The sequence below is a fragment of the Cuculus canorus genome, chromosome 2, assembly GCF_017976375.1.
Source record: "Cuculus canorus isolate bCucCan1 chromosome 2, bCucCan1.pri, whole genome shotgun sequence".
In the NCBI taxonomy this organism is placed as follows: Eukaryota; Metazoa; Chordata; class Aves; order Cuculiformes; family Cuculidae; genus Cuculus; species Cuculus canorus.
Genome location: NC_071402.1, coordinates 107,988,086 through 108,006,472, shown reverse-complemented (window position 1 = coordinate 108,006,472; position 18,387 = coordinate 107,988,086). Strand labels below are relative to the sequence as shown.

Here is an 18,387-nt window from a genome sequence, read left to right as displayed (position 1 = left end):
GTTGAAGAAACCTTTCTGAAATTCTTTAGGTAATGATTCAGCAGAAGAAAAATACGGAAAGAGAACAGACTGATGGATTTTGGTTTTAATAATAGTGTCCTTTTTCCTGAAAATTATGGTATATCTCAAAAACGAACACAACATTGCACTATGGAATGTTCTGATCACAGCAGTTTCATTTGCAATGAGATGGCTGGGCAGAAAAGGAGACATATTTAAAGGGTCTTTCAAAGAGAGGTACTGTGCATTTTGCTAATCTGTGATTATAAAATTTACTACATTCCTATTGGCAATCACATGGGGTAGGGCTGTTCTTTGCAAAGTAATTTACAAGGAATAGGAGAGGGCTTATTTTGGAGAAGAAACTTGAGAACTTGCAGGCAGCTCAGGAGGTACTACTAGAAGGTATTCTCCTTATAGCCAGTTATTTTAACACAGTCCTTGAACCAATATTAATCCTCAAGCCTAAACTACCTTGTGTAATCTTAGCTACTTTCTAGCTTTTAACTTTCTACTAACTTGCCTCTGATTAATTTTATTAGTCTTGTACTACTACCATTATCAAATCAGAAGCTTACTGACAGTGTATAATATGTTAAATACGCATTCTGCCTATTACTGTGGATAGTCTCCTGGATGCCTTCATCCTTTTCATATTTGCTTCACATAAATCCAATTAAAACCAAAATGAGATTAGAAACACAAGATTTTCTACGTTATAAACCTTGGATCAGAATCCTGGTTCAGTTTTCTGGGGAGTTTGCAAACAAAGCCATGAGAAAAGACCTTTCAGCTTTGGATCATAGCAAAGAAATTCAACTAGTTCATTTTTGGAGCAGTTTATACTACTGCTTTCAATTTAGCACTTCACAGACTGTGAGATGTCCTACTGGCTTGATTGTTTAATGCTCTAGAGGGATCTTAGGTGTCATTTAGGCTCTGGTGTTGCAAATCACTGCTCTGCAAAGGTGCAAATAGAGGTAGCATTTGCACATGTTTAAGGAGAAAATGGAATCAAACATGCTGAGCAGCCTCCAGGCTCCCTGTACCTCCACATTTTCACAGATGTTCAGGGTAATAAAATGATTGGGGGAGTGAGGTACATAGCATAGGAACTGACGAGATCCTCCATAGCCTGCTGGGCCATGCATTTTACTGGTTGAAATTTGCCCCTTTCTTGAGACTCCGCATGGGATTTGTACACCACTTCCACACTATGAAGTGTTTAAGATTTCTGATTGTGACAGTATCTTTAGGCAGCATGCAAACAAGACCGAAGCATCCTTCACCTAAGTTTTGGTGGAATAAGCAGTAAATTTGGCTTAGTGTTTTCTCCCTCCACTGGCTTGTGAACTTACAGCTGTTGCACCTCAGTCTGGGGAGGAAGGCAAATGGAGAGCCTGATGAACCATAAATAATGATGCCAGCGCTGAAGATCTCCTGCGAGAGAGGACAACTAAGAAGATTCCTTAACTCAGCCACACCAAGGCTGTGATTCTTCCCCTGAAACAAGATTTTTGCAAGTGCCACTGCAGCATGATGCATAAAAGCTCTGTAGGTATGTGATGCTGCAACTGCAGTCTGGCTACTCACACGTACAGAAGACGTTATTGGCAGATGGCACCTAGTCTTGATTAGAGGGATCATGTAGGACCTCTGGTGCCGTTTGAATACTACCATTTATATTCTTGATCAAGACTGAATCTTACTCCTGCTAACAAAACTTTCTGATTTCCATCTTGTCTAGATTGGTATGTGCAGTCCAGCTCTACATTTCAATTTAATTATAAAATCATTTCATGCAGCCATGAAATGGATGGGACAGTGTTGCCCCACACGCAACACTTAGGCACCCACAGATATTGTTATCATTAACTTGTTTGCATTTATAGCTAGATACCCTTTCAAGCTTTCAATGTTTCAACAGTTAAGCTGTAACCTTCTAGCAATAAAAAACATACTGAGCGAAGGGAATGGGAAAAATCTTCTAACTTACCCGAAGGCAAAACGAGTAATATTTCACTTCTTAACTCTTCCAAGCATGTTACGAGGATGGGTGGACTAAGCCTCATAATGCTACTGTTGAAGATGGGGGTGAAAAGAAAACACACAGTAATTTTGTGATCAGGAAAGTCCAGGAGTGGCTCTGGTGAGCATGGGATCTAGCTGTGCAGCCACTTACCTTCATAGTGTTACCAACATTTTATACTCTATCATTTGTTTCCCTTTAGGGCAGTCACAAGCAAATATGGTGGGAAATCTTAATGATAACTCCACAGAATTAATGAAAATAATAACATATGTGATTGAGTATCATGGTTGCTCTAGTTACCTAGAACCATACAAATTAGCTTGCAGCTTCACAAGGCAATGTTTCATATTTCAGAGAAAGGCTAGATTAATTGTCAAAAGTATTAGCGCTAGGCAGTTTGCAGGCTTGAAATCTGAAGAAAACTGGCCTTGTATTTGAACAAAAGGCTGTTTGCTTTTGTGTTCCACCTCAACAAAACTGAAATGGCATTGTTTCACAGGACTATTGAGACCCCACAAAGGTCCATGCAATGTACATCAGACCTGCTATGGAACAGAGTAAGGTAAATAAGGTGTAGGAATGCCTCATGCTTTTTCTTTCTGCTCTCCGGTGCTCTTTCAGCAGCTCTTGCCTGCAGAAACCTGAAATTGCAACCTGAAATTCTTTTAAGGGCTCAGCACTTTTTTTGCTCTTATCACAGAGCAATGTGCAGCCTCACCAAAGCAGGATCGAGGAAAGACCAGGGCAGGGCAGCAACGGGAAACCAATTAAAAAATGGTTCCCTAGCAAAGATAGAAAATTCAAAACCTAATGATTGTTTTTGCCCAACCTAGTTCAGCAGCAATTTGTGTCACTTGGCTTTTACTTTTGATATTGTCTTTTGCCTTCATTGGTTTTCCCTTATGCCCCATAAATCTTTAAACCCTGAAGCTAAGAGGCTGCATTGTGCACCAGCTTGAATATTGATTTTGCTAGAGAGTATAAAATCTAGAGAGATAATAAGGAAATCCATCTAAGGTACCCTGCCAAGGGCTCCCATTAGTTGCTTTACCAGGCATCAATTCAATAAACCCTCGAGAGCAGCACATGAATAAACATCAGAGCATCTCTGGCATGTTAATTCATCAGTTTGCCTAATTGTCGATGCTACCAACAGACTCCAAGAGAAGTAGTATACTGGGAATTCAGCCCCTCCCAACTTCAAGTACAAAGAAGGTTTGACACTGGCTTAAAAGAAGGCAGGGCTCAGGAGAAGAGTTGTGACAGCCAAATAACATGGGCATAGTGGCTTTCAGGGTGGCACTGGCCTCCTGCTGGATGCACAGCCCAAATCTATACAATCTCCATATTGCATTCCAGTGATGAGGTGGCCCGGGTCAGGACTATGGCTTTCCCTGAGCAGGACTGGAATTTGTGTTTGAAAAAAAAAAGATTAAAATTTTGGTCTCACGCAATAGGAATAAACTGGTCCTAACCTGCTAGATACAAATTACTTTCTCCTCTAGGTCTGCCAGTGAATCCATGTTGCAAGAACTTGGGGTCTTATTCCGGGCTTTACCATGTGTTTTCTCTGTGACCAGGGCCTTTTTCTTTACCCCATGGGGACTCTTATTCCTGGCACAGCTTCTTTCTGTCTTATCTAATGAGGTTTTAAATTCCTCACAGAGAAGTTATTCTCTCCTAATGCGTTCATACGGCGCCTAGCACAATAGGGGCCTAATATCAGTTGGGACCTCTACTTGCTGCAGCAATAATAATTTTATGAGCAGACTTTCATTAAGATCCATTGCTACTTAAGAAACAGCTGCGGTGTCACTTTATAAGGCTGTTGACTGTTTTAACTCCCTCTGCTCCAGGAACAAGGTTTTGATTTTCCCTGTAGAAATGGATACGGGTAAAAGAGGCTGAAGCATGAACAAACAGACAATTTTGCTATCAAATGGGAAAATGCAGAATCAGAACATCTGAGATTTCCAGGAATTAGAATGATATGAAACAGTACTCTTCTCACCTTGCTGGAGAAGTGCATTTGAATTAATCCATCTTCATTTAATTCTTTGCCATTGTCTTTCAAATGGCCACATCCCTCACTCAATTAGCACAGATCACAGCTAGTAAGAGGGCCACAGGTGTATCCCATTGAGGCTATTCAAATTTAATATGGGAAACATTCATTAGTATGACAAACAACGCAGAACACTGGCAGCCTTTTCCTGATATTTTTTTCCTTCCCTGCCATTAAAATACAGAAGTAGCCTGTTAGGACATTAGACTTTCTATTAATGATAGTCATAGGAGTAGTGAGGAGGAAAGAAGTAGGAGAGACCAAAAGTCAGGAGCTAAGAAGGGTTTTTTTTCCCCTCATCTCTTATCCTAAGGGAGTGTGACGTCTCCCTGGGGCCTCACCTAAAGATGTTGGTGCATGTATCTCTTGCATGTCACTGGCAAACTCTGGCCTTGTCAACTGCAAAAGCCTTCTGCAAATACACAGACAGATAAAATATTCCTGCTCTTCTGTGCTCTTTACTTAGCCAACTGTCTCCAGGAATGGCTTTAGTAAGTATTTATTAGAAAAACTTTCGGTAAAGCACACATGTCAAGGTTGTCAGGCTGCCAAGGGTTGCAAAAAGAAGCAGGATGAAGGTCCTGGGTAGTGAAGAAAAGTATGATGCCTATCTTGACATTTCCATATGCCACTCCATTTCAATGTCACTGTTTGAATTTTTGGAAAATTGCTTTAAGTCAACTGCCAGTCTGTGAAGATACAATAGGATACACTGATACTGAAAATCACTTCTTGTATTAACATCTTTTATAACAAACAGAGCTTCCTTTCCAACAGAAAACTCGAGTCAAGCTATTGTAGACCTACCGTGAAACAAGGTAGGGGTAGGGGGAAGAAAAGTCTGTAGTTAAATATTGTCTTGCCAGTGAATTAGATTTCTAAGGGTTGCCTGAATTTCCAGAGGTTTTTCTAAGACACTGATGGAATGAGGAATTATGGGGAGTAGGAAATAGTTACAGTCACTTATGAAAAAAGAGAAAAAGCTAATTACTTTAAAATTAGGATCTATTGTATCAGTGACACTCTTGTAATGTCCTGCATAAGGGCTCTGCTGCCCTTAATTTTTTATCTACAAGGAATAGCAATAATGAGAAAATTTTACTCTTGTATCAGGAGAGCTGTTCCAGATCTAGGGTTGCTCTTTTCAGAGCAGAACACGTTGGAAACAGCGTAACCTGAACTCCTTGCATCCTTGTCCCATTTAACAATCATGGAAGTGGAACCAAGGGCACCCAAGTCATCCCAGACCAGGCTAGGCAAATGCGAGAAGGTGCCTTTCTCAGGGCTGGGCTACTGAGCTAACCCATTGAAGAGTAAGAGTGTGTGTGTGCGGCTGGGTTCAGAGGGGAGCTTGAATGAGATATACAGGGAAATTTGGAGCAGCTGGTGCCAAAGAAATCTCATTCTAGGAGCTGACACAATAGCCTCGTGTTGTCAGCAGGTTGTATTCAGCTGTTGCCCAGCAAGTCCATCCTCACAGACGCACACTAGGAAGCAATTGCTGCCAAAGCACAATGGGCTGACTGCCACCCAGGCAAGAGGTACATGAAGGGGCTTGTAGCCAGCACTGGGGAAATGGTTTAGCTGTGGATGGGACAAGAGAATCTGAAAACAAGGGGCAGACACAGGAAAGATGGATGAAGAGCATCAGTCAAGTAGGTATAATGAAAGCAAGGGATCTAAAATGAAAGACCTAAGACTAGACAAAGGAAGGATGAAGGAGAAGTTAATTTATGCATAGATTCATCTGTTTAAAGGTAGCACAAAGGTGTTAGTCTGATACATACAGTTCCTTCAGTGAAATATGTAAGCTGACTTAGACCTCACTCAACTTGAGGAAATAAATTCACTTGTTGCTCTTCCCAAGGACACTAACAAGCATTTCAGGATCACGGACAAGTAAAGGGGTTAAAGACCACAGTCGGATTAAGAACAGTCAATTTAATGCTATCCCAGTCCTTGATGTAGCACCCAGTGATTAAGAAGATAAGAAATGGGCTACAGGGCCATACTGCCTGTTACAGGACTCCATCTTTGACAGAGAAACTAAGATATGTTTTTTTGGGGAGAGCCTGACTGTTTTTCTGCAGGCTGCTCTCCTTGTGTGTCCCCAGAAACCACAACAGTTGGATATGGGACATTACAATGTACGTTTCTTCCTGTCCCCGTTAGCATCAGTTAATGTTACAGAGTCAGAGAAAGACAAGTTGAGCAAGACCTTGAGATCATCTAATCAACATCCCACTTGGAGGGACTATTATTCCTTCTTCTCCATTAACATATCTAATCCTTTTTGTACCCTCCTACCATGAACTTCAACTATTATCTATGGAAACAAAGTTCAGATGTTCACTCCTTGCTGTGCAAACTGTCTTGTTTTATCTGTTTTAACATGACCTCCTGCTTCTGATGAATAGTCTCTAGTTCTAGAACTGCAGGAATGGATGCAAAAGCAGTCTGGTTTTGCCTTTTTTACCGCTTTCCTGATTCTATAAGCATAAGGAGCCTAATACCTCCAAACTGAAGAGTCCCAGCCCCTTTTGTCATTTCTCTCCAGGCTGATCCTCCATTCCCTTAGTCTTTTCCACCCAGAAATAGCTGGATGCCAACAGAATTTTCTGAATTTTCAACTTTGTGCATTTCCTTCTGATGTTATTAGGAATTCCAGGCATTTTTCTCTTCCCTTCCAATTTACAAAATCAGCTTTATTATAGCTACTCATTTCTGCTGTCATTCTCTGAGGTTACTGGAAAGAGCTGAGACTTGAAGCTTTTGCCTTCTTCTTTCAGAATTACTCTAGAATAAAGCCAATATGACTTATAAATTTTCAGCAGAATCATCAGAGCCTGCAAACAAATGCTCTGCATCAGGCTCTTTTCCATCTTCTGAGTCTTTCCTTACAGTTCAACCCTTGCCAAATCCCAGTTTTTACTCAACTGTAAATATTCCTCTATTGACACTGGAAGGGTTATGAATAATATGCAGTCTCTTCCCTTTATCCAAGTGAAAAAAAAAAATCCATGGAAGAAAGAAGAGACATGGGACTGACAAAAGATATGAACTAGAATGAAGACAGGAAAAAGAAAGAGAAGAACAGTGAGAAAGAGGACAGAGCAGAAAGAGGCACACAGAGTCAAATGTGCAAGTGGCTGCAAAAAGGAAAATCAGAGTCTGGATCCCTGTGTTAGGGGCCATGCTTGTATGCCAGAACAGCTGTTGGGAAAGAGTGTTCTGTCCTTCCTGAGAATCTACAAGAAAGACAAGAAAGGTCACAGATACTACTTTCTCACCCAGTGCAGCCCCTGGAACTCATTACAGATACCTATCGATGGTGAGGAAAAGTCAGGGATGACACCAGAAGATAATCAGGTCAGAATGAGTTTGCAGATCCTGGCTAGGACTGGCAAATGAATAAATGATTCTCCCTATGTTCTGTATGACTATGTAGACAATTTTTTTTCTACATTTTTTGCTACAATTTTTTCCCCTTTCATTCGTAGTTCTACTTCCTTACTCCTTTATTCTTTTTTTTCTGCTATGGGAACAACATTGATTTCTTTTTATATATTATTCTCTCAGATTCAATCACTTCTGTGCTCTGTATTGCAGCCAGTCTGGCAGGTAAAGCTTTAGAGTCCACAAAGAGAATCTCAGAGAGTCTCAGGGGGAATATTTAAGCAAGAAGATGTGTTGGTCTACTGCTAGGCAGCTAGCAGTGTGAGAATGCAGCAAATTCAATACAAGAGGGATAATGTTAACATAGTTAAGCATGAATTTAGACATGTCACTGCTAATCCCTAGATTAACAGGAGGGAAGGAAATGTGTCAAAATAATAAAGTACCTATTAAAAAGGCTGTAGAGACAGACACTGATCCATAGTTAGCACCAATAGATGACAGAACATCGTCAGTGAAGCATGAGCTGTCATCTGGCAGTGCTCACTTTTGCAGAAACCAGATGAGTTAGAGACTTATGTCAGGCTCACTGGGGATTTCCAGACATTGAAAGAAAGAAAGAAGGAAAGGAAATTTGGAAGAAAAAATAAAATAAAATAATATATATTTTTTAAAATACCTTAATTTGGCGTCTTTAGGGCTTTCTCCTTTTGTTGTCTGAGTCCACAGGGGAAGCGATGATCCAGCAGGGTGAAATTGCTGTCCCAGTCACTGAAGCCCTTTGGAGGAATAAATTAATTATTATCTTTAGATCATACAAGGAAAGAGGATAAAGGCCTCAGGCGAAGCCAGGTCAGAACCCCAAAAGTCTAAGGCAGTTGGAGAAACTCAGAGGCTATGAGAGACACAGAGCTGCTCAGGCACTAATCCCATGCTGCTGAATTAATTTATTAGCTAACAGCATGTATGTGAAACTCTGGCTGTTGTTACTTCTTCATGTTCAGTGGTTATGTTTTCCAGAGGAGAAAGGAGGTTTATAATCTGGCTTTTAAAGATCCCCTGGGATAAGCCATCCATCCACTCTGTTGGGGTTGTGGGAGAGCCCTGCTACAGCCCAGGGCTGCAGAAGGCAGACAGTGGTTGTGGTTGGTGCTTTGGCTCTGCCTGCCTTCTGGATGGGATGCTTGGCACCAGCAAGAGCTCAGAATTTATTGAATGGAAAGAAAAAGAAGTGGTAAGGTCTTTGGTATTTTTTTAATTGCCTTATGGTTTTGAGTCTTGTTTAAGATTTTCCCTGTAAGTAGGAGGTCTAGGAACTTAGCTGGATGTATCATTCTGTGGCAATACAATATTAGTGTTATACGTGCTTGGGCATAATATCCATGGTAAAATGAAAGGGAATATACCCATCTCTCTTTAGTAAGGCTTAAGAAATACCTGCTTGCTGTCCTCTGAAGTTGTCTCTTCCCAGCATTCACTAATATAACACCACATTTCAATGAAAGAAAATGGTTTTTTTTTCCCAATCACCTATGAAATGTTTTTGTTACTTTTGTTACTTCTCCTTTCTGAGCATCTGTAAGCAAGTCTGCCTGTAGTGCTTGAAAGTAGGTTATGAGTCTCTTTGTGTTTTAAGGTATAAACTTCATATCTGATTACTTTTGTAGCTTGGACTCTTAATTACACCACTCCAAGAGAAACATTTCAAGGATAAAGATTAATTACTTTTAATGTTGCTTCATATTTGTTATGATGCAGATGATGTTTGTTTTAAATAAGTGGAAACAGGTGTGTAAAAATTGATTAAATTAAATTAAACAAGCAAGTAGGGAATGAAATGCACATGGCTATTTTCAAGGAGAAATATTGTAAACGCTAATTAAGCAGCTGGAAATCAATAACCACACGAAACTATTCCCTATTTCGAATTTTATGAGATAGAGGAAACACTAATATTTTCAATCACAACATTATTATTTATGCCTTGCTGAGGTATAAATAAGAAGTGCCTGTAACCAGGCCAGCCATGACAAGGATGCAGCCAGCTGGATTTTCTTATCTAGGCCCTTCTGAAATCTTGTAGAGGGCCAATAAGCATGATTTAGCACCATTTTCACACTGCCTCTTAATTCTCTGAAAAGAGTGTCTTGTCTAAAAAGAATTATTTTAAGAACTATGTAGCAAAAAATAATCCCCCATTCCCCTTCTGGCTAAAATTAAGCCCTTTTATATAAAATAAGGGATCTTCAGTACCTTCCTGGTGCTACATTTCCATGCAAGACTATTGTAAATTTTGTGTGTTACATGAATAGAAAAGAATTAGGAAAGGGACAAATGGATTTGCAAAATCCTCCAAAGGCCTCAGTATTCATTTCTGCCCTTAGAGAGTCTCCATTAAGATTGACCTTCTTGGTCAATAGAAGTGCTTTGTGCAGGAGCACAGACAGGCTTTTGACTTTTGAAAATGAAATCAGCTTGGTGGCTTTAACTACTACTGCTAGCAGAGGTTAACACATCTAAGTCAGAGCAAGAAGTTTCTCTTCAGTCTGTCTCGTATAATCCTGTGCATGGCTATCTACAAAACTTCTAGCAGCTATCCATAGATACGATTATTCCAGATCTCCCCACGCTGTATAAGGAAGGGATCTCCCTTTCCCCAACGGAACAATGTCTTTGTTCCTGAGGAGGAGGGGAACAGGTTCTGGTGCTCAGAAATGGGTGGCCAGCCCTGCCTACTCAGCATTTGTGTTCACAAAGCCTGGCTCTGAAGTCTGTGGTAGATCATTAAAAATAATAACTTAAAAAAAAGTGTGCGTGGAGGGGAGAGAGATGCAGTGAGGTCTTTATTTTCTGTATGGGCCCTGACAAAGGAAGCAAAAGAGGTTTGATCTCCAATCCATGCACACTATCTCCATCTGATCCTGAACCAAGACTGGATGTATTTTAGGGACAGGTGCATGGTGTCTCACATGGTCTAGATGGATGCAAACCATCTGTTCCACGTGACATAAATAATTAGGAAAACACTGGAACATGGACTGGACTGGACTGTGCCCACACTTTCCTCATCACACCTTCCTATCACCACCATCTCTTTCCTTTCTGCTCTAACAGAGAGGTAAAAACCCCAGTCCTGAAGAGGAGGACTTGGAGAGGCAGCAGAGTGAGATGGGAGGAAAGAAGGGTCTATGCATCTGTAGCTTTTACTTTGGGCAACCAATCCATCCAGAGGTGTAAGCAAAATACTGGATTTACTATCACTGAAGCACCTTCAGCAGGGCCCCACACCACTGCTTTCACAAGGTCTCTAGTCCTCCTTCCACATGTGTAAGAGCATTAGTGACAGTGGCTGTAGAAAGTGAACATCTCACTATTACTTTTCCACAAGACCCTCATGGAGGTTTTTCTTGCAACTGGAAACTCATGGTGTTTGGTTTAAATACGTGTCACACCTTTGGTAGTTGAAAGTTTATGTAATGAAAAGAGGGTTCAGTTCAACTTGTTTTCAAAACCTCCTTGCTGGAAGATCTCTCTGCCTACTCTGTCATGTTTTATATTAATAATTTCCTGGCTCTGCTAAACAAAAGTAAATCCTCTGTGGTCTCACTGGAGCATGATAATAGACAGGCAGCTCTCACCTGCCTCTTCAAAATTTTCTAATACTAGCAATTAGTGTTCTGATATTTCGTCACTATTAAGTAGGAAACTTACCAATGAATGGACATTTGATTAAATTATAGGCAAAGAGGCACTTTATGGTTGGACATGGCTTGAATTGAAACAATCTTTTTTACAGCAAATTAAATAGATAGTGACCACTGATTACCATCTTCACAAATGTTCCTCTCTATGACATTACCTTGGCATTGTTTTCTTTGCATAACACAAGTGGTGTCTCTTCACCATAATACTATTTTAAAAAAGTTGTTTCCTAATGCCTTGTCAGCCTAAATAGTCATGGTGAAAGTGAGTATGTGTGTGATTGCCCTCAGAAGACAAGTTGCCCACTTCATACTGGTGATGTGAGAACTCCATGCGTAACAATAACTGTATTGCTTTATTTGATTAATAAAGAACATTTTCTGTGTATTGTGGTAATGCACCTTATTCTAATGGCTGCTTCTTTAGAAACACCATTTGCATTTCTGAGACAATGGAGATTTCCACCTCCTGAAGTCTGGACTCCATTGAAGTCACTCTTCTGGGAGAGTATCCAGATTTTATGTTGTGTTGGGAAATTAACTTTGTGCCATCTTGGCCCCATTAAACCAGTGGGAGTTTTGCCTTGGACTGTAGTAGAATTAAGATTTTGTGCACTCTATGATAATTGAACTGGAAATTATAGGAGCACAATCTTCCTTCTGCCCTATTAATGAGCTTTTTAACTTGCTAAGAGCAAGCTTCTGCAGATAAAGAATCTGTGCAAGTATTTACACAGATCCCACGTGAAGCAAAGCTTATATGCCTCTAATGAATGAAATGTAATGTACCCATGCTGGGCTCAGCATTCAGCAACTTGCTGCCAAAACTTCATTTGGGCTGAAATCTATTGATGTTGTAGGAATAATGGATAAAATGCTAACAACTAACACACCTTTTTGGTATTAAAGTTGTAAGCTTGAAATGTGGGCACTGAAACTATGAGGAATTTTATATGTGCTTTCAATGGAAGCACACTTTTAATAATATTTTCTTCATTTGTATTTCAGCACTGGGCCTTCCTGTCTTGATCACTGTTGGAGAAAATAAGGGTAAACAATGTAAATCCTTTCCTTTTCTCCTTTCCTTTCCTTTCCTTTCCTTTCCTTTCCTTTCCTTTCCTTTCCTTTCCTTTCCTTTCCTTTCCTTTCCTTTCCTTTCCTTTCCTTTCCTTTCCTTTCCTTTCCTTTCCTTTCCTTTCCTTTCCTTTCCTTTCCTTTCCTTTCCTTTCCTTCCCTTCCCTTCCCTTCCCTTCCCTTCCCTTCCCTTCCCTTCCCTTCCCTTCCCTTCCCTTCCCTTCCCTTCCCTTCCCTTCCCTTCCCTTCCCTTCCCTTCCCTTCCCTTCCCTTCCCTTCCCTTCCCTTCCCTTCCCTTCCCTTCCCTTCCCTTCCCTTCCCTTCCCTTCCCTTCCCTTCCCTTCCCTTCCCTTCCCTTCCCTTCCCTTCCCTTCCCTTCCCTTCCCTTCCCTTCCCTTCCCTTCCCTTCCCTTCCCTTCCCTTCCCTTCCCTTCCCTTCCCTTCCCTTCCCTTCCCTTCCCTTCCCTTCCCTTCCCTTCCCTTCCCTTCCCTTCCCTTCCCTTCCCTTCCCTTCCCTTCCCTTCCCTTCCCTTCCCTTCCCTTCCCTTCCCTTCCCTTCCCCCACTCCCTCCCCCTCCCCTTCCCCTTTTCCCCTTTTCCCCTTTTCCATCTTCTTTGTACTATCACCTGTAGTGGAAGAGATTGTTCCAGGCAGAGGACACCATCCTGCCCTGAATAACAGGCAGTAACCTGCTTAGCAATAGGAACCAAACAAGGACTATTAGCACACCTTCCTCCTTCACTTCACTTTGTTCTATGGGCTGAACTATGAATCTGAAAAATGAGGGATGGAGGTTGAAGACAATGGCAAACCCTCTGCATGACTGCTGCTGGTGCATCACCACCACTATCTGGGCAATGTGGGATTTCTCAGGATCCACTATGGGATGCAAAATCCCCTCATTTCCCCACAGCCGTTCGCACAGGTATGCTCCTCAGGAGGCAGCGCCACAAACCCGGCAGCTGTCAGTTAGCTGCAAAATATTCTTGTACTCTGCTGAAGGCCAGAGTGCACTTGCTCTGACACCTTCTCTCAGCAACACAGCACAGAAATGCTTTACATGGAGATTTTGAGCAACTGTTAAAGACAGAGGCATTCACATAAGTGAACTAGGAGATATTTTTATTTGCTTCATTGATCAACACAATATAGTTCTCTTTAGCATCTCATTATAACTTTTTAATTGTTCAAGTAAAAATTTTTCTCACAAAAAGCAAAAACCCCACCAAAAGAGTATAAGAAGTGATAATATTCATAATACATCTATCTATATATTATGTGTGTGTTGAAAAACCACAAAACCAACTGTTTTTTTTCAAGAGTATATCCTGGTAAGAAAACCACAGTCCTCAGCCTGCCATCATCACATGATGGCCATCAGGGCTCTGACTGGGCCAGACAGTTGACCAGGCAAAGCTTTACATTAGACATTTGTCAATAATAACAGAAGGAAGTGCCTAAGATATGGCATGTTGAAGGCTGCTTCATTAAACTCTCATTCTCTGCCTTCTTTAGCCAGTATCAATTAACTTATTACCATTTCTCACCTTCTGAATTTTTCAGGACTTTAAGGACTGAAAATTACATTTATTTTCCTTTACAAAGTTAAGAGAAAAAAAAAACACACCAAAACCTCCAGGTTTGTGAAGATATGTTCTTATCTCTTCCTGCATATATGTGGTGTTGCTAATTGCCAGAGATGCAGCTCATAGCTTGCCATTGGCTGAGCAATGCTGGGCAACTCAGCCTCTGTGCCTTCATGAGCCAGCAACAGACCAGAATTTTGTGGGCACAGTGATGAGCTCTTATTGCATGGTAGGGCAGTAACTAGCAAGGAGCTTGCCGTGCTGCGATAACACAAAGAATAAAGAGTGAGTAGGATTTTTTAAGCTCCACACAGCAAACTGGAAATTCCCAGGGAAGTCAGGAAGAGGCAGTATTTACCTTCCTCAACTTCTTTGAAAACCCACCCATGCAGATCGTTTCCCTCCTTGCTTATCATAGAATGGTTTGGGTTGGAAGGGACCTTAAAGATCATCTAATTCCAACCCCACTGCCATGGACAGGGGCACGTCCCACTGGACCAGGCTGCCCAAGACCCCATCCAACCTGGCCCTGAACAGTTCCAGAGATGGGGCATCCACAGCTTCCCTGGGCAACCTGTTCTAGAGTCTCATGAACCTCATCATGAAGAAATTTCTCCTTACGTTTAGTCTAACCTCCTTATGTCTAGTCTTTGTTTCTTGCCTCGAATTGAAAAACTTGTGGTCTGGTTTCAATCAAGCCTATTTTATTCCTTTTCTAATAAAGTGTTTATTGGATAACACCTGCCAGAGTATCCTTTGTCAGGCAAGTTCACTGACATTGTCTCAGATGTCTACATATTTCTACCACCCTGCTGTGAGGCACAGACAGGCACAGGAAGAGCTCGAGTTTGCTAATGAGTATCTGTCTCTAGTCTGAGAAATAAGCATATGTAGTAGGTACTGGGGTTCCTCACATCCATGCTTATAACTTGTAGTCAGAGAAGTTATTTTCTTCCCAAATTTGCAGTCTAGTAAAACAAAGCAGCCAGTGTGGAGTGGATTAGAAAGGAGATCAAAACCAGTGCTGTTTTAGAAGCTGTTTAGTACTTTAAGGTATAAGTGCAGAAAGGTTGTGATGATGTTTGAAAGTGTATGCTTGGATGCATAGTTAGAAATGCTATAATCTTGACAAGTACATAGTGTTTTAGCAGAAAGACCCTCTGTGTCAATACATGGTGAAGACATGGATTCTGCATCTAATCCAACTGGGCCAAGAAGCTAGAGGGCAGTGGGTTGCAAAGGGAAGGAGAGAAACTTCTCTCAGAGAGGAAGGGCAGCTTTCACTTGACCCCAGCTCCCACCTTTCTCCACGCTGCATGACGGATGAGTTTAAGAAGTAGCACATTGCATGGGCCAGAGGTCATCTGCTACTGTTTTGTCCAAGGTCTCCCTGGAATATAGTTTTCCAGTACCATCTGCCATTTGCTGGATTTTTACATCTGTCTTTCCCTAAAAGTATACCCCCCCTTAGTCCCTTGACATAAAAATCAATGTAAACTGTGGGCTGGAATCTTTGGAAGCACCAAACTTTGAAAATTCTCTCCCTCATTTAAAGCCATGTGTTTTTCTTTCCTTTTTTTTTCCTGGCTTACTCCTCTTGAAGTAAACAGGAAGAGTTGGTTATAGAACAGATGCATAAAAAAATGTTAAATTATCTACCCAAATTTAAAAGCACAAGTGAATCTACAATAATTTTCAAGTCAGCTTAGTGTGATACTTTTTTCCTGTGGTTTTGCACAAGGAGTCTTGATGTAATACTCCGATTCTTCACAGGGAAACTCCCTTTGCCACTCTAAATGGATTTATTCTCTTCCACCCTTTTAGTACTTCATTGTAATCGCCCTAATCTTTGCAGGGGCAGTAGGAAGGGCATTTCCATGAGAGCCATCTGTCAGAGTACACACAAATCCCAGACTCCTCTGGGCCTTAGAGTCTGTTCCAGCCTCAAAGGTTTCATTCAGCAGTACAAAAAACACAGATGGTTTCCCTCTTGAACCCAGGACAAACGTGCTACCTTTCAGGATGTGGCAATGATTTTCTTCAAGTAAACCTTCTGTTTAAAAAATGTGATCTGTCTCTATGTTTAGGTCTGTGATAAATGCAATTTGTGCCCCTATATGCATATTCACTTTTATATATAAAGGAAAATGTAAGGTTTATAATCATTTGTCTGGAAAGTTAGACCCATTCAGTGCAGGTTTCAATCTATTGCACTTTTAACCTCCTCAACTTAAAAGGAAACCACTAAAACCAAGTGTTGACTGTACATCAAGCCAAAAAAAACCAACACTGCTTGCTGATTTATTGATCGAACTGCTCTAGTTGCAAAGTAACTTATTTAATCGATGATAGTCTGCTTTATACCTGTGGCAACATTTATAAACTGACTAAATGAATAAATTTCTTCTTACAAATCATTGATTTATCATGTATAAATTTACTTTGGGCATGCACATGCATAGAATAGTTTAGGTTGGAAGGAACCTTAAAGATCATCTTGTTCCAACCCACGCACCTGTTTAGGAGCCGGCATAAGCCTGGACCAAACATTCTGCACCATGAAGCATACTCTCACACAGAAATAAACAGTAGAGTCTGAAGCCAGATTTAAGCACGCCAAGATAGTGTAAACCCTGAGTCTGCTTATCTGGAGGGAGTATTATCGTGGATATAACCACATGTTACTGCATAGAGTAGCTGCTTGAGGCTGAATTGTTAAAAGTTTTTAGAAGCCTAACACCTGTTAAAATTAAATCACCCTTCAGTTCCACCTTATTAGCACTTCTTATTTTGTCTGAAAATAGTGCCAGGGGGTGAAAGTCAAATCTGAACAAACTATAATGTAAGCAGCTGAATACAAAACCCTACAGAACCACGTGAAATATCTCCATATACACCTTTTATTGTATACTAGTTTTTTAACACCCTTCATGGTCTTCTGCAGTAGATGTGGAATACGCAGAGGTCACAACTACATCATCTTTAGGATGGGCCTCCTGGTGTTGATAGTCATGCTCATCCTCACCTCTTTAAAGAGAGGGTTTTGCATAGGAATGTACTGTGATATGACTTACCTGATGGTCTCCAGCATCTCAGTGACTGAAGTGTTGAAAAGCCATCTGTGCTCGCCTTGTAAAACCAACTGTAGATCTACTATTGACCAGCCAGTATAACATCAAGAGGCACCATATATCTTTCAGGGAATCACGCTCTCTGCTGTGATGAAAAGTTTCAGTAGGCCAACTTTTCAGTATAGAATAGGAAAACATGAAACAGGAAAAATGTATCAAAGGAAGGCCAAATTCTCACTGCCCCTTGGACACTGGAAAATTTGACACTTGAATTACAAACCAAGCCCGAAACAAATGTAAAAATAACAAATTCATAGGTAGGTAATAGTCGTACATACATATATGTATGCAAATATATATATGTGTGTGTAGATATATATGTGAGTATGTGTTTGTGTATTTATCTGGTTTATATTAGAATGTCTCCTCATTTCCCATCTGTCAAAGCTGAATTGCCTGTCTTCAGCCTGGAAACTTTTAGACATGTGTTTATCTTTAATTACATGAATAGTTACCCAAGAGCTGATGGGAATACTCGCATACAAGGGAAGAGGGTTAAAGTGCAGATTTATTATCAGGCTATTTTCCAGACTGTGTTTGTGAAATAACTGAGCAGGAAGGATTAGAAAGCTGGAAGGAGTCCCAACCCTCGTACGAGCAGGACAACAACTGTAAACACTTAAAAGATCAGACCAGGGAGTAAATCCTCCATCACACTGGTAATGTGACAGCCCCTCTGGGAAGACTGGTATAAACCTTCTGCTTCAGTAACATTGTTCATGGCATCATGCAGTACCTGTCAAATGTGAGAGGTGACTAGGGTTGGATATGTAATCTCTCTGAGTGTGATAGGCCATTTTCCTTGTGAGTAAAGCTATCCTGTAATAGTCCCAAAGCATCCTGAGGATCTAGTGATTAGAAGAGGAAATTATTTTCTCATCTTTGGGGAATTTTTCCAGTACTATAAATGACTGACTGACTTTTTCAATCAGGACAATGAGAATATAAAAATGCAATCTTGAGCTGAGTTTCAAAACATATTTCTTATTTGAATTATTTGTTTTGTGAGCCTATTTGTCAGTCATCTCATTCTGATTTTTCTGAGTTCGCAGAAAAATATGAAATTATTTCTGTTTCTATATAAAAGGCTTTTCTGTGTAAAAATAAAGTGGTTTTTTTTTTTTATTTAAAGCTCACTGCAACAAAGAGGTCTTGGTAATAATGAAAGTAAAATCAAAGTTATATAGAAATGGGCAACTCAAACCCCCAATATTGTTATGGGCAGGATTGTCTGGTTTGGAGGAGTTTGGGGTTGTTTTGTTTTATTTTCCTTTTTTCTTTTCAGTTAGAAATCTTAATCTTACCAAAAAAATTTAGTGTACTTTACTTATGAGCCTGTGCTCCTTTTTTTTTTTTCAGGAGTGACTTAAGAGTTTATGTTTGCTTTTACAGATTTGTCTC

At 40.6% G+C, this 18,387-nt stretch overlaps 1 protein-coding gene across 5 annotated transcripts in view; it reads left to right on the top strand.

Annotated features, from left to right (window-relative positions):
* The window catches only part of ITPRID1 (ITPR interacting domain containing 1), a 155,252-nt gene extending 142,918 nt beyond the window's left edge, over window positions 1-12,334 (top strand). For 2 of the 5 annotated variants that reach the window (XM_054058121.1, XM_054058120.1), the window contains one exon: window positions 2-12,315. In XM_054058121.1, coding sequence (XP_053914096.1) covers window positions 2-19 — 18 coding nt within the window. In that variant the 3' untranslated portion in view covers window positions 20-12,315. Of the gene's footprint in view, window position 1 lies in introns of all 5 variants that reach the window. The other 3 variants (XR_008448447.1, XR_008448448.1, XR_008448449.1) reach the window with 3 other exon arrangements.
* Window positions 12,335-18,387: the final 6,053 nt, after the last annotated feature.